Source organism: Centruroides sculpturatus, unplaced genomic scaffold (genome assembly GCF_000671375.1).
Source record: "Centruroides sculpturatus isolate CEXI.00-Female unplaced genomic scaffold, Cexi_2.0 scaffold948, whole genome shotgun sequence".
NCBI lineage: Eukaryota > Metazoa > Arthropoda > Arachnida > Scorpiones > Buthidae > Centruroides > Centruroides sculpturatus.
In genome coordinates, this window is record NW_019385420.1 from 52,826 (window position 1) to 68,687 (window position 15,862).

The window sequence follows — 15,862 nt, forward strand, 5'->3', positions numbered from 1 at the left end:
TTTTTTTCTATTTGTGAAAATTTCTACGTAATTCAAAGGTAATTTTTATTATATATCTTACACAGCATTATTAATATGATTTTGGATGATACAGAACTTTAAAATTACTTTAAAAAATGAAAAATAATTATATCATTTAATTTCAAGATATTTTGTATACCTTAAAAATAATTAATTCTATCCCGGGAAACAGTTCACTTTTATCCCAGAATCCCAGGACAAGCAAAAGACTGGGAAATGAGAAACCCTAATTGCTATTATTTAACTGTTAAATTGGAAACCCAATAATTTTTTAAATTATTTATTTCAAATTAAATATATGTTTTAATATAGGTTTATGGTGGAATGAGAGGAATGAGAAGTTTAGTTACTGAAACATCGCATTTAGATCCAGAAGATGGAATAGAATTCAGAGATTTCACAATTCCACAAATCAGAAAATTACTTCCAAAACCACCTGGTGGAGGTGAACCTTTACCTGAAGGTCTTTTCTGGTTGTTACTTACTGAAGACATTCCTACACCTGAACAAGTGAGTATTAAAAGATAAATTAAATTTTAAATTGTAAATAAAAATAACAATAATACAGATGGAATAAGAAGCATTTTTAATTCTGTGAAAGACTAATACTTAAGATTAAGTATCAAAATTTGTAGTTTAATTAATTCTTTAAAAACTTGAGAAAAGCTCCCTCCAAAATTTTAAAACTCTTTTTAACATTTCTTAAATGGCAATTTCATCACAGAATCCATGATAAAATTGAATTTTGTCTTTAGTAGTATAAATTTTTTTCATGTTTCTTTTGATGTATTCATGCATTTTTAGCTCCTGTATTTTTCCATGTGTCTTTGGAATATAACACAATACTAGTGTTTACTATGCCAGAATTATAAAACAGGACACAGTTTCAAAAAACAAATTAGTAATAATATAATATTGAAGTGGGGTTGATGGAAAAAATTTCTTAAAAGGAGTCAATATACAAAAAAAGTCTGGAACCCTTGTATTAAAGTTGCAAAGCCTGTAGTCTGATGTAACTGAGCTTGCCTAAAGAAATTTAGGCATATGGGTCAAAAATAAAAACTATATTGTGTACACCTAATTGAAAATAGGCATGAAAAATGAACAAAAAATATTGAGGCAATTGCTTTGTTCTTGGATTGCCTTTCCATGTTGGCAAGTGCAAGGATCATGTCTCCCATGGCCAGCAGGTACAAGGATAGTCTCTTTTGTGGTGGCAAGTGCAAAGTTCACCTGGCTGTGTCTATCAGGTACAAAGATTGCCCCTTCTATGCCTAATAAGTACTGGGATCACTTCTTTCTTTCAGGCTCCGCCTCAATTATATCACAATATGACAGTGGCACAATGTCCTAGTTTTAATATATTTTGTATTCTTTTACTATTTTATAACACAAAATATATCATTATTAATTCTGATTTTATGAAGCTAAATGTTTCATAAATCAGATTACTCCAGGGTCATTGTTTTGATTTGATTCATTTTATCCTGTTGATCTTTAGTTTCTAATGCTTCTAAATTTTTAACTTTGTCTTTGAAATCAATTAAATTTTGTTATACTGATTTAGATTTAGTATCAAAATTTTTATATATAGTCTACCATTATTGTTATGAAATAATAGAACCATTTTACATTCCCACTTTTATATCTAATTTGAATCTGTTATTTAAATCTTTATGAATAAATGTAGTCGACTGACCTTTCTGTATGTATTTATTATTTACCATGTCTTTTCTTTACATTTTCTTTTAGTTCACCAGTGGCTGAGTGCATAAAACCATCAAACACTGNTAATTCAAAGGTAATTTTTATTATATATCTTACACAGCATTATTAATATGATTTTGGATGATACAGAACTTTAAAATTACTTTAAAAAATGAAAAATAATTATATCATTTAATTTCAAGATATTTTGTATACCTTAAAAATAATTAATTCTATCCCGGGAAACAGTTCACTTTTATCCCAGAATCCCAGGACAAGCAAAAGACTGGGAAATGAGAAACCCTAATTGCTATTATTTAACTGTTAAATTGGAAACCCAATAATTTTTTAAATTATTTATTTCAAATTAAATATATGTTTTAATATAGGTTTATGGTGGAATGAGAGGAATGAGAAGTTTAGTTACTGAAACATCGCATTTAGATCCAGAAGATGGAATAGAATTCAGAGATTTCACAATTCCACAAATCAGAAAATTACTTCCAAAACCACCTGGTGGAGGTGAACCTTTACCTGAAGGTCTTTTCTGGTTGTTACTTACTGAAGACATTCCTACACCTGAACAAGTGAGTATTAAAAGATAAATTAAATTTTAAATTGTAAATAAAAATAACAATAATACAGATGGAATAAGAAGCATTTTTAATTCTGTGAAAGACTAATACTTAAGATTAAGTATCAAAATTTGTAGTTTAATTAATTCTTTAAAAACTTGAGAAAAGCTCCCTCCAAAATTTTAAAACTCTTTTTAACATTTCTTAAATGGCAATTTCATCACAGAATCCATGATAAAATTGAATTTTGTCTTTAGTATAAATTTTTTTCATGTTTCTTTTGATGTATTCATGCATTTTTAGCTCCTGTATTTTTAATATTAAATTTATTATAATGTATGCTATTAAAATTATTTTAATTATAACAAAGTTTTAAATAATTCAAATAATGTAGTGATTTTTGTATAAAATATTTAAAATATTCAAATGAATTTTTATTTTTGACAGCTGTCAGAGGATTCTGGTATGTTCAAATATAATATAAACAAAGATTAACTTCTTTTCTAGAATTTAGATAACATTTTGTTTCTTTATTTGATTTTTAACAATTTTAAGAAATAGCTATTTAATTACTAAAAATTTGACTTATAACTTATTACTCTATATAATCTATACTAATATTATAAAGAGGTAAAGTTTGTAAGTTTGGATGTAGGAGGTAATCTCTGAAACTACTCATCCGATTTCAAAAATTCTTTCACCAATATTTAGAATGGAACTTCAGGATGGACATAGGCTGTATATTATTCTGTCTGAGTACGACCACCTAAGTTTGCTTTTCTGTAAGGATGAACTAAAAATGAACCCAGATCATCTTCTATCTATCTATATAAATAAAAATGTAATGTTCGTTTGTTCCTAGTGATTCCTTTGAAATTTTGACACAACGCTGCATTCGAATACGTACGTGTTTCTATATAATATACATGTCGAAATTCCCCCCACTGGGGGGAGAGGGACAGAATTAAGGCTTATCGTGAATAACTCTGCTTCTATTTATACTATTTTAGATGGGGTTTTTTGCATTTTTGTTTGCGTTTTAATAGGGTATGTAAAGAGAATGTATACTAAGAAAAGATTTTTTGAAAAATTCCCCCCACAGGGGAAGTACTATACATTTATAATAGATACATTTTGAGCCACAACAATGCATGGCAGGGTCTGCTAGTCTTAAATATCGTTAAAATTGAAACAAAAATAGTGGGAAGTACGGAAAGTGCCTGACTGATACTGTATACACAAGTCACAACCTATCGATGTAACAGACTGAAGAGGGGCAAAAGCCCAAAACATGTATCTGTATGAATTAAAAGTGGATGATGAAATTATTTGCCAAGTGTCGATAAATGCACCAAGTTGTGACATACAATTAGAAGAAACGAGAAGAAGAAGACCCGGTTTCGACAAATAAATGAAACAAAAATACTAAGCTATTTTAAAAAATGTTATTAATATTTTTATTTCCTACTTACTTTCAAGATTGCTTTGAAATATAATTGTTCTCTTGAAATATGTCATTTTAAATTGTTACAGATTGTTCTAAAAAGAATTACTTTTTTTATGATTTGAGTGATTTCTTAAGCTTTGCAAATACCTCTGTAAAATACAAACGAACAATTCTAAGCAAAGATATGTAAATAAAATATAAATTTTATTTTATTAAGAGAGGATTATCAAAAGAAAAATAACAAAATTTGCTGACCCCATGATGGAAGCAATTATTCAATGTCTATAATCACCAACTAACAAAACCATGCATAGTTTTCAAAACTGTTTGATGTTTCTGTACCAGTGTTTTAATTTTTTTTCCTCTTTGTGTATTCTTAAAAAGAACAAATGTTGAATCTCTGAATTTTCTTTTCTTGTCAAATTTTATGAAATTATCATCAGAGATACCTAATGTTGCTCAGGTGAAAAGTTATAAGAACAAACATTAAAATTAAAATTATTAGAGGGACTGGAAAGTAATGTTGTTTCTGCACATGTCAATATTTGTTTATCATNATTAAGAGAGGATTATCAAAAGAAAAATAACAAAATTTGCTGACCCCATGATGGAAGCAATTATTCAATGTCTATAATCACCAACTAACAAAACCATGCATAGTTTTCAAAACTGTTTGATGTTTCTGTACCAGTGTTTTAATTTTTTTTCCTCTTTGTGTATTCTTAAAAAGAACAAATGTTGAATCTCTGAATTTTCTTTTCTTGTCAAATTTTATGAAATTATCATCAGAGATACCTAATGTTGCTCAGGTGAAAAGTTATAAGAACAAACATTAAAATTAAAATTATTAGAGGGACTGGAAAGTAATGTTGTTTCTGCACATGTCAATATTTGTTTATCATTTATCAGTTCATTGTGTACTTCAAAACTGTGCCAAAGACAATTTAAAGGGTAAAGTGACTTGTTTATTTTGCAAAAAAAAAAATTTAAGATTTAATTATTTACGTTTTGGGTGAAATGGCCAGCCAAATACCAGAACAGGTACATATTCGGCATTGTATGTTTTTTGAATTTCACAAAGGTAGTAATACAACAGTTGTTACCAAAAACATATGTTATGTTTATTGTGCATTATACCAAGTGCATTAGACATACCAAGTGCATTAGACATACCAAGTTCAGATCCAGTAATTTTGATCTTTCCAACTTGTATCGATCAGGAAACCAACAACTTTAGACAATGACGTGTTAAGAGCAGAAGTGGAAGCAAATCAATGTGATACAATCCAGGAACTTTCAATCACTCTTAACCAACCTTAATAGACCATCCAAGAACATTTTCAATAGATTGGTAAAGTATGCAGAGCAGGTGTTTGGGTCCCGCATAATCTGTCCGAAGAAAACAAAGGTAACTGATCCACCACATGCAACATATTGCTTTAACGGCACAATACAGAAGCTTTTTTTTGATTGCTTGATCACTGGATGATGATAAAATGAGTCCTCTATGATAATCCCTCTATGATAAACAAAAGGCAGTGGCTCTCTCCGAATGAATTGCCACAAAGTACTGCTAAGCCAGGTTTACATCCAAAAAGGTGCTTTTGTGTTAAAGTTAATAAATAATTCTCAGCAAGATAAGGTGGTGTTGTGAAATTAAGAAGCATCTAGCTGGGTATTAATTATGATATAATCATAATTTTAATTCATGGACTTAAAAATAAAATCACAGAATATTGATTTTCTTTGTTATAATTATGTATTTATTATCTTTAATTCGTATAAATTGATAAAATGTAATTGTTTCAAATTATTATTTTTAGTTTTTATTTTGCTGTATTCTAATTAAAAACAATTTTCTTTAGGTTAGGTCAGTTTCAAGAACATGGGCAGAACGTGCTGATGTACCTTCTCATGTTGTGACCATGCTGAATAATTTTCCAGCGCATCTCCATCCAATGTCACAGTTTAGTGCAGCTATTACAGCCTGTAATACAGAAAGTGTTTTTGCAAAGGCTTATGCTGATGGTGTCCCAAAAGCTGTTTATTGGGAGGTAAGTCTAAATAAATAAAACAGATTTAATCTCAGAAAAAATTTGTAAAACAAAATTTAACAAATCACATATATAGTATTTTAGTTGCTGTTTTTTTTTTATTAAGAATTAAAAATGTTTTTCTACTCTCATAAAATGTCTTTAGTGTTAAAAATCACAATTGAATCCAAAAGACAGTTTAAATTAAATTTAATAGTATATCTCTGTTTGGATCTCCTTTATTTTTTATCTTTGACTTGGTGATGTAACAAAGTAAAATGATTTTAGAGCCATTTTTCATAACGTGGAAAAATTGTTGCAGGTTATATCTAGCAGTCTATAATCTGCACTCTTTAACAAGTAAGACAGAAGACTTTTAACACGTGATCATGTGAATTCTAGACTGTAAATTTGGGTGTATCAAATAAATGTGATAAAATCAGAAGATAGACTGTTAAGTAATGACAAAAAATATCTGAGGGAGAAAAGTTTTGATAAATCTGTAATTGTAGAAAAAATCGAAAAGTAGAAGAACCTTACATGGGAGTAGAAGATAGAAATTTATTTTCTGTTTTCAGAATTGCATTCTAAACATTGAATAATTGTGGAGTGTTTACATTTAAGAGGTTTAAATAAAAAACTTGTTATTACCTTTTGGACTGATTCTGTCTTAATAAGATTTTATTTATTCACAATTTATCTGCTTGTGAGTTCATAATATGTATGAGGTTTTGGAATAAGTTTAGTTTAGCACTTTTAATGTTCTAATTTTGGTTTTAATTATTTTTTACTAAAAAAACATTCATTGATGACAATCACAGAGGCTCAAAAGTACTCTGACTTATTAGATTTTAATTACCGACAGTATACTGGATTTACAGTACATAGTAAAGGTAAACACATTAAAACATCTAAACCAGTAACAAAAAAGAATTTTAATGTAAAGATATAAAAACAAGTGTTATTTCCATCATATTAAATGGTATCTTCAGGTTTCTTAAGTGGAACATAAAATAGAATAGGTATTTAAAAAATAGAATACATATTTGAATTAAAATGAACCAAAAAAATGTAAAGGCAATGTAAGACAGGTACATGTGAGAGGAGTCTTGCACATGTGCAATGCAGAAGGTGAGACAAGTTGTAAAAGTAATTAAAATACATTAAGAAAATTATAGAAAAATTATGTATTTTAATTACTTTTACATCTTGTCTCACCTTCTGCATTGCATATGTGCAAGATTCCTCTCACATGTACCTGTCTTACATTGCCTTTACATTTTTTTGGTTCATTTTAATTCAAATATGTATTCTATTTTTTAAATACCTATTCTATTTTTTGTTCCACTTAAGAAACCTGAAGATACCATTTAATATGGTAGATATATTTGTTTTTTTATAATATTTTTACATTAAAATTCTTTGTTGTTGATTTTGATGTTTTAGTGCATTTGTTAGATTTTATTTTTTAGATTAATTTAAAATCTAAATTAAAATCTAGATTTTAATGTTAATTTAGCTCTCTAATAAAGCAGGATTTCACTAATAATAGAAATTAGAGATTAGTCTTGGCTTTACTGTAAATTAAATTTAAAACTAAGCATAATTTTATGTACATCTTAAAAGATGTACATAATTTTATCTTTTAAGATGTACATAAAATTATGCTTAGTTTTAAATTTAATTTAGAGTAAAGCCATAACTAATCTCAAGCTTAGTTTTAAATTTAATTTAGTCAAAATGAAAATTTCACTCAAATATTCACCTTGTTGTTAAATGAAATCTAAACATTTTAAAAAATTTTATTATATTGTATACATTTACAATTGTTTAATATATAAAATGAATGAATTAATAAAGAAACTTATAAATTTTTATTTTTTATTTATTGACAGTATGTTTATGAAGATGCTATGAATCTTATTGCAAAATTAACTCCTATTGCTGCAATCATATATCGAAATTTATATAGAGATGGTAGCAGCATAGGTGCCTTAGATGTAAATAAAGATTGGTCTGCCAATTTTGCTTCAATGCTTGGTTATGATGATTCTGATTTCACAGATCTGATTCGTTTGTACTTAACCATTCACAGGTAATATAAAAATTTTTTAATGTCCTTTGTAAGTTAAAAAAAAAATGGATTATTATTCATAATATCTAGCATAACAAATCTTTTAACATAATTTCATTTATTAAGTTCAACTGTATGACATACAGTTGAACTTGTATATCACAAATCTCACAGGAATGAGAAAAAAATTCAATGTAGACAGGTTTCAAGATATGGAGGTAACTACACAATAAACAGTAATAGAGTTGATTGGAAGTATGATATTTTATTAATACAATAGCAGGTACAGTACATACTTGTATTAAGTATAAATAAAACATTTTTGACATACCTTAATAGAAATAATTTGTCAATAGTTTTTGATACAAGACTTTCTTTGACTAATAACACAAGCCAAACTCATAGCCAATTACAGAAAAGCAGTGTTAATTATAACTATATTGCAAGAAATGTTTCTCAACTACAATTTATGCTATTAAAATATAGTCACCAAGCTTTGAATTTGTAATTGCCACTTCAGTCCATAATTTGAGAAATAAAGATTTTGGAGAAAATTTTGAGATAGACAGTTCAACTGTATATACACAAATATAACTGAAAAAGTTTCTTTAATGCTCTAAAGAAATTGTAGAAGGAAACAGAAAGAATTGATTACATTGCTGAATTATAAAAATTCTTCATGATTTGTATTTTCTTGCAGATTTCATATCCAGTTAGATTTCTATTTTTTTTTTTTTTTTTTAACATAAAATATCTGTGAAAATAAAATATGGAGAACTTGCTTTCAAATACAGTTTTTATACTTGTTTACCTGTTTTGTACAAAATTTTTATTTTATTCATATGTAAGGATTCAAAAATTTTATCTATTTAACAACAAAAATTGCTAAAGGTGTACAGATTTAATGAGTAACTCAATGTTTCATCAATACAGATTAATACAATGTAGAAACATTTGTATCAAATACATTTATTCCTTAAAAATTATTGATTATTTTTCTCAAGTACTAAAATAAAGCAGACTTATAAGCCTCTAGATATAATTTTCCAAAAGCTGTTTATTGGGAGGTAAGTCTAAATAAATAAAACAGATTTAATCTCAGAAAAAATTTGTAAAACAAAATTTAACAAATCACATATATAGTATNATAAATACTAAAAACTACAGAAAACACATACTCAAAGATACAACACTCACAGATGACACATGCAGAAAATGTCACATCATGCCAGAAACTATACAGCACATCACTTCTGGGTGCAAGCTCTTGGCACAGATTATTTACACAGACATAATCAAGTAGCAAATATAATACACCAATAGCTTGCAAAGAAACACAAATTATTAGACATTCACGAACCATACTACAAATACATTCCACAGACAGTATTGGAAAACAACACAAACTGTACTAGGACAGAGCCATAATCACAGATAAAACAATTTACCACAACAGACCAGACATCACACTCATTGACAAACACAATAAAATCACATACATTATAGACATAGCCATTCCAAACACTCACAATGTACAAAAACACATGCAGTGAAAAAATCAGTAAGTACACAGAACTTGCCCAGGAAATAAGGCATCTGTGGAGGAAGGAAAGGGTGCTTATTGTACCTGTTGTTCTCTCCTGTACAGGTGTGATACTACACACACTACACAAAAGCCTGGGAACATTACAATTGAATAGAAATACATACATCACACTACAAAAGGCCACTATATTGAATACATGCCATATTGTTAGGAAATTCCTGAATATAGACACTGACACACTTATTTAATTTTAGTTTTTTGGTTGCTATGCCTTGACTCTAGTCCGGCATAGTACACAGCCACCGGTGTGAACCGAGTATAACCCACTAAACACAATAATAACGAAGTTTAGTAATTATAATTATTAAGTTATATGGTCAGAAAGGGTAAGTGTACTCATGGGATAACTGCACCTGTCCATAATATCTCATCAGCCAATAAAAATTAAGCTGATAACAATACATTGATTTATAGCTCATAGGTAGTATTTGACAGTATTCAAGCTGGTTTTAACATGGCTACTTCTATGATTACAACAGTTATATGAAAAGGTTTGATAAGTTTGGTCTTTTCTTCTGACAGATTGCAAGTAGGTAATTTTTGTACTTAAAATCTAGTATTTGTGATTTTAAGAAACGATAATTAGATGACTATTATAGAATGATAGTTTACATATACTTTTGAGTTATGAAGTATTTTTTTTTCATCCACATGCTTTGTTACCACAGGCCAAGGTGAATTTATCCTTTGAAATTTTGATCATTGAGCTAAGTGCATCAGTTGTGTTGTACATATATAATACTCCTCAAGATAAGTCTGTGTGTAGCAGAGGAAAACACCATACTAGCAGTTGATTATTCCATCATTGTGAAAGTCTCAGCAAAATCAAGTGTCCACTATTGTTGGACAAGTTGCCATCATCAATTTTGATAAACACGGAAAAGTTTATGTACCTTGTCAAGAAGAAATCTGTGTAAATATTGTGGAAAAAGACTTGTTTTCTAATGCCCAGAAGTGGAAGATTATTGCAAACATTCCTTTCCAAGACATTGTCAAGTTTCTTGGTAAAATGTGTTATGTTGGAAGACTTGGTTTAATCATTTTTTGTTGTAGGTCTTACTGTAACTTTCTGTAAGGTGGTTCAAAAGTTGTCCTAAACTGTCTTTTCAACAGAAAGTAATTTCATCTTGTTTTTTAAATCATTTACATTTCTGTTGTAACTAGTGTTGTAAATTACAATAAATAACACTGATGTTACTGTTGCCTTTTAGTATGTCATCATTATTTCATTTTCCATGTCCATACTTTCAGTGGAGTGTACTGAAATCTGTATATAAACAAAAGGTTACTGTCACAGTTTTGGCACACTTACTCAGCATTTGATTTTATTTGAATTATCCTAGCTATTCAGAGGTAGAGTAGATTACAATAATCTTTATTTCACTGGCTGAAACTTTCAACTTCTAATTGAAGATGCACTTATTCCATCTGACCTTACATTTTGAAATTGGTTTTAAGAAGTCCTTTTAATGCCATTCAATAAAATCTTAATGTTGTTGATCTATTATTATTATTATTAAAGTGATTACTATAAGTGGAATCTACTGTATCTTGGTTACATCATGCTAAATTTTACATAAACAAAATAATAAATTGAATACTGATTAAACTATGTTTCAGAAGTATTATTTATTAAGAAAATTTGTTTTAACAGTTTCATTATTCATTTGAGGAGCAATATGGTAGTTTTCATGTGCATTAATTAGTAAAATAATTCATAATATTTTAAAAATTAGTTTTTTTGTAAACGGAAAAAATTAACATATTAAATATTTCATAATTATAATTTCTTTCAGTGATCACGAAGGAGGAAATGTGAGTGCACATGCAACACATCTTGTTGGTAGTGCTCTAACTGACCCATATTTATCATTTTCTGCTGGAATGAATGGTTTAGCTGGACCATTGCATGGATTAGCTAATCAAGTAAGAAAAAACATTACATGAAGTATGTATATAGTTTATAGTAATGTTTCATTAATGATCATTTCTGTCAATACAATAATTTTTAATTACATATATGTAATTATCAAATTATGATACAAAATACCCAAGATATAGAAATTTTTTACAGAAGAGTTAACTAACTCTTCTGTAAAAATAAATAAATAAATAAATAGAATATATATATATTTTATATAATATTTATTTATTTATTTATTTATTTTTAAATTCTATATTAGTTGTTGAAAATTTTTCTTATCATTTTGAATTATAATAGTTTTGAAGTTAAAATTATAATTGTAAATAAAGACCAAATAAACTGTTTCAATAACTTGACTATTGTTTAGCTACTTTTATGGATGCATATAACAATTTATTGATATTGTTTTTATTACTTAAACATCAAAATATCACAATTTAATTTAAAATAATACAGATAATTAGTGGCATTATTTCTGGTTTTAATTATACAGTATAATTAAATTTCTAATTGACTCATAATAATTGACATAGACTAAGAATTAAAAATTTTTAAAACAGCAAGACAATAAGATGCGCTGTTAGGATGTACATCATATCTTTTTCAAACCTTCACATTTCAAAACATTTATTTAGCGCCCTTTAGTGAATCTCTACATGTATGAACATGATCAAGCCTGTATTCAATTTATTGCCAAGTTCTTTCCAACATGTCCATTGTCACAAGAACTTGCATCCATGATATGATTGTTACTAACATATTGATGTCATCCACTTTAGTCACATATATGCAGTCCTTCTAGTGCCCCATAAAAGAAATCCAGCAGGGTAATATCTAGGAAATGTATTGACCAGAAAATGGGTCCATCACATCCAATCCAGCAATTAGAAAATTGTTAGTTAAGAACTTGTAAACATCTATAGTCCAGTGGGAAAGTGCCATCTTGCTGAAAGATAATTCTGAGTTGTAAATCATCACACTGAGGATACATGAAAAGTTGAAAAATGTCAAGATACATGCACCATTCATGGTTTTTCCAGCAAAGAATGGTCTGATTATCCTATCTTTCATTAGCTCACAGCAAACATTCCAGTTTCAGATTATCCCAAACATGTTCCATGATAGAATGCAGATTTTGCAAGCCCCAAACTAAGCATTATGGCAATTGACTAGTACTGAAAAATTAAATGCTGCTGCATCTGAGAACAATGTTTTCAAGAAAGTCTGTATTCATTTTGATATGATGCAGCATCTCTGTAGTGAACTCCTGTTGGCGTGACTTGTCATCTGGCTTGAATTCTTGCAAAAATTTCATTTGTATCCTTACAAATTTCAGCCTTTTGTGTACTACACAATGTAATGGTGATTATGGCACATTAAATTGTTTTGATTGTTGTCAAATTGACTTGCATGGGCTTATGAGAAACCCTTTTGAATCTACTCCACTTTTTTTTTCAGAAACACTAAGACATTCACATCCAGGGTTTCAATACTCTTCTGGTAGCCAGGAACTTATGGAACCATGCCTTAATTGTTTTCACATTACTGGATCAGTTCCATACACTATTTGGTAATTTCTTTGATCTGTAGTCAATTTTTTTCCACAAACCACACTACCACTTGCACCTTCTGCTGTGGAGTTGCCATTTTACTTTAATTTACTGTAATGCTTCCTGGTGGACAAAACACAAACTTTTTACATGAACAGAAATTCTTTAAGTTGCTGTTTCATCAGGTATGAATCACAATCCATCATTCTTCATAATGTTTTTACCATGATTGATTGACATAGAAGGTTTGAAAGGGACATAACTGTATATCAAAGAAATATGATCAAAGTGGAGGAGGATATGCTATCAAGCAATGGCTAAAAAACTGGTAAAACTGAAAAAATGTTTCAATGAATTTGATTATAGGAAAAATCTAGATAGGAAAGAGAAATTTAAAAATTTTGCATTGGATTAGGAAAAGAGGAAGAATTTTTTTTTTTTAATTTTAAAACTTTAAAAGAACTTTTAGTGGAATATTTGACAAATACATTTCTGAACTGCATTATAAATATTAAACTTTCAAAAAACTATATTCTTAAGAGGGATTTTGTGTAAAAGAAATGTTGAAGATGATAGTAGTTTCACAATTTGGCTTCTTATGAATTCAGAATTTTCAAGGGGCTGTGAAATAAGAGGCTGTTTTTATTCCTTATCATTTGGAACTGGAAAATTGTATGACTAACTGCATCTTCATTTAAATTTATTTTACAACATTTGAGAAACAGTTCATTAATAATTTCTCAATAAAAGTTCTATGAAAATGACTCCATTGCATGTCTCTTATAAGTTTTCTTTTTCTGTAAACTTTGCATAAACATAGAATCTGCAAAGAATTATTTATTAATGGATTATTGTTGATAGTATGTGTAGGAGTTCTTAAAGTACTAAAAAAAAGTCAGTATTTCATAGGTCTACAAGGTTATGATATTTAAATTTCAAGAAATTATTTATCTCGAGTTAAAAATTGGAAAATTTAGTAATTGTAAAATTTCAATGATAAGAAAATATACATGGAAAATATACAGAAAAATAGCATATGCAAAATTGTGCATATGATTTGAGTATTGTGCATTACATGTAAATTTTAAGTTAGTGGTTATCATAAACCAATAGATCTTTATTTTGGTTCCAATAATCATATCCCCAGAAACCCTAGGGAAAAGAAAAATTATCTCCAGAACCCTGATAGAAAAAAAATTACAATTGTAAAGCTGTTCATCTCCAAACAGTAAAAATTCATTTTTAGAAAATCACTTATGGCTGCTGCTATTTTCGTTGTGAATTTGTCTCTTTAATCCGATTTTCAGTTCGGTACTGTATATGATAGTCTACTGAACTGAAAATCGGATTAAAGAGACAAATTCACAAATTCATTTTTGTTTTAATCAGCTTTTTTTATAAAGTTTTGAGAAGACATGAAAAGTACAGCTTCTTGACATGTTGCCAATGCATTAAAAAATTGTGGGTTTTAGCACACAAACATAAATGTAAATCTTGAGCAAAGTGCAAAAATAAACTTAACTATATTAAATGGAATGCAACTTTGCACTTCATTCAAAGGTTTGCTTTTTTGTTGTCCTAAAACCGAGAATTTTCTTGATTCATTGACAAAACTATGACAAGATGGTGTACTTTTCATGCTCTTTCTTCTCAAAACTTTATAAAGAAAGCTGATTGAAAAGCTGATAAAAATTTTTTTTACTATTTTAGTCTATTTGGATAACAAACAACAACAAAGCAAATTTTCTGATTACAATCTATGAGTTCTGGAAATAATTCTTCTTTTTCCTAAGATTCCTGGGATACAAAATAAAAGCTCTTTGTCAATTTTAAATAACTGCTATGTCAAAATTTGCATGTACTAAATCATATTCAAAGATGCACAGTTTTCCATGTATATTATCTACTTTACTCTCTATTTCTTTTTTCCTGTGAATACATGGGAAAAAGTGGAGCTCCCAGGGAGGTCAAGGGGCCCCTGGCCTCCATGGGTGCACCATTTCTTGAAAGAAAAAGGAAAACAAACAGGAAAATATTTTTGGAAATTTTTCTAATTAGAATTCATGTTTTTATTTGTATTGTGGTGTCTTCTATTTCTACACAAATTTATGAGTTAGCAATCACATAAGGGAAAATATTTAATTTGCATAAAAATTTTTATCTATTCAACTGTGCTCCCCAAGAGTAAATCCTGAGTATGACATTGATGGGAAGTATGGTAAGGGAAGATCAAGAAAGTCTTGATTAGAACAAGTGGATGAGTATCTGAAAGAATGTTAAGGTGTTGAGTCAGAGAGAGAATATGAAGAAGTGTACCAGGAGAGGCATGAATATGTCTGAAGCAAAAAAGATGTCTCTGACAGGAAGCTGTAGAGAAAGTTGCATGGATGACTTTTAGGATTGTAGTCTCCTTTAGCTTTTTGCTCACCCTTTTTGGATCACAAGCTTGAAGATATGTATGTTCAATCAAATTTAACTATCTTTTAACAACATTTTTGCACTTTGTCTGAAACTTACAACATATTCGAAACTATTTTTAGGTTTAGCCCAGAGATTTGCAGGTCCAACAATCCACTTTGACTACCGTGCCCATCACAGAAAAAATCCCAAGAGATTCATTACAATCTGATTTTTTAAAAATTTTTACCATGCAAACAGGATGTCAAAATATCATATGTTAGAAGTGAAATAGTTCAATGATGACTCCGAATATATTTTTCTTCAATATTTTAAATTTGACATTTAAGACTATATTTAAAATATATAAACATTTTTGAGTCTATCTTTTAATCCTTTAACACAACTACAGAAGTTAGTTATATTGGTTTGAAGAAAAACTTCATTAAAAGACAAACAATAAAATGTAAAAATTTACAAAGTTAAAAATGATCAAATGTCAGCCTTTTATTGAAGGATCTGACGTTT

At 28.6% G+C, this 15,862-nt stretch overlaps 1 protein-coding gene across 1 annotated transcript in view; it reads left to right on the plus strand.

Annotated features, from left to right (window-relative positions):
• Positions 1-15,862, plus strand: part of LOC111638803 (probable citrate synthase 2, mitochondrial) — a 65,470-nt gene that overhangs the window by 45,605 nt on the left and 4,003 nt on the right. The window contains exons 4-7 of the mRNA XM_023384555.1: positions 334-531; positions 5,616-5,804; positions 7,679-7,878; positions 11,260-11,389. Of these exons, the coding sequence (XP_023240323.1) occupies positions 334-531; positions 5,616-5,804; positions 7,679-7,878; positions 11,260-11,389 (717 nt within the window). The remainder of the gene's footprint in view (positions 1-333; positions 532-5,615; positions 5,805-7,678; positions 7,879-11,259; positions 11,390-15,862) is intronic.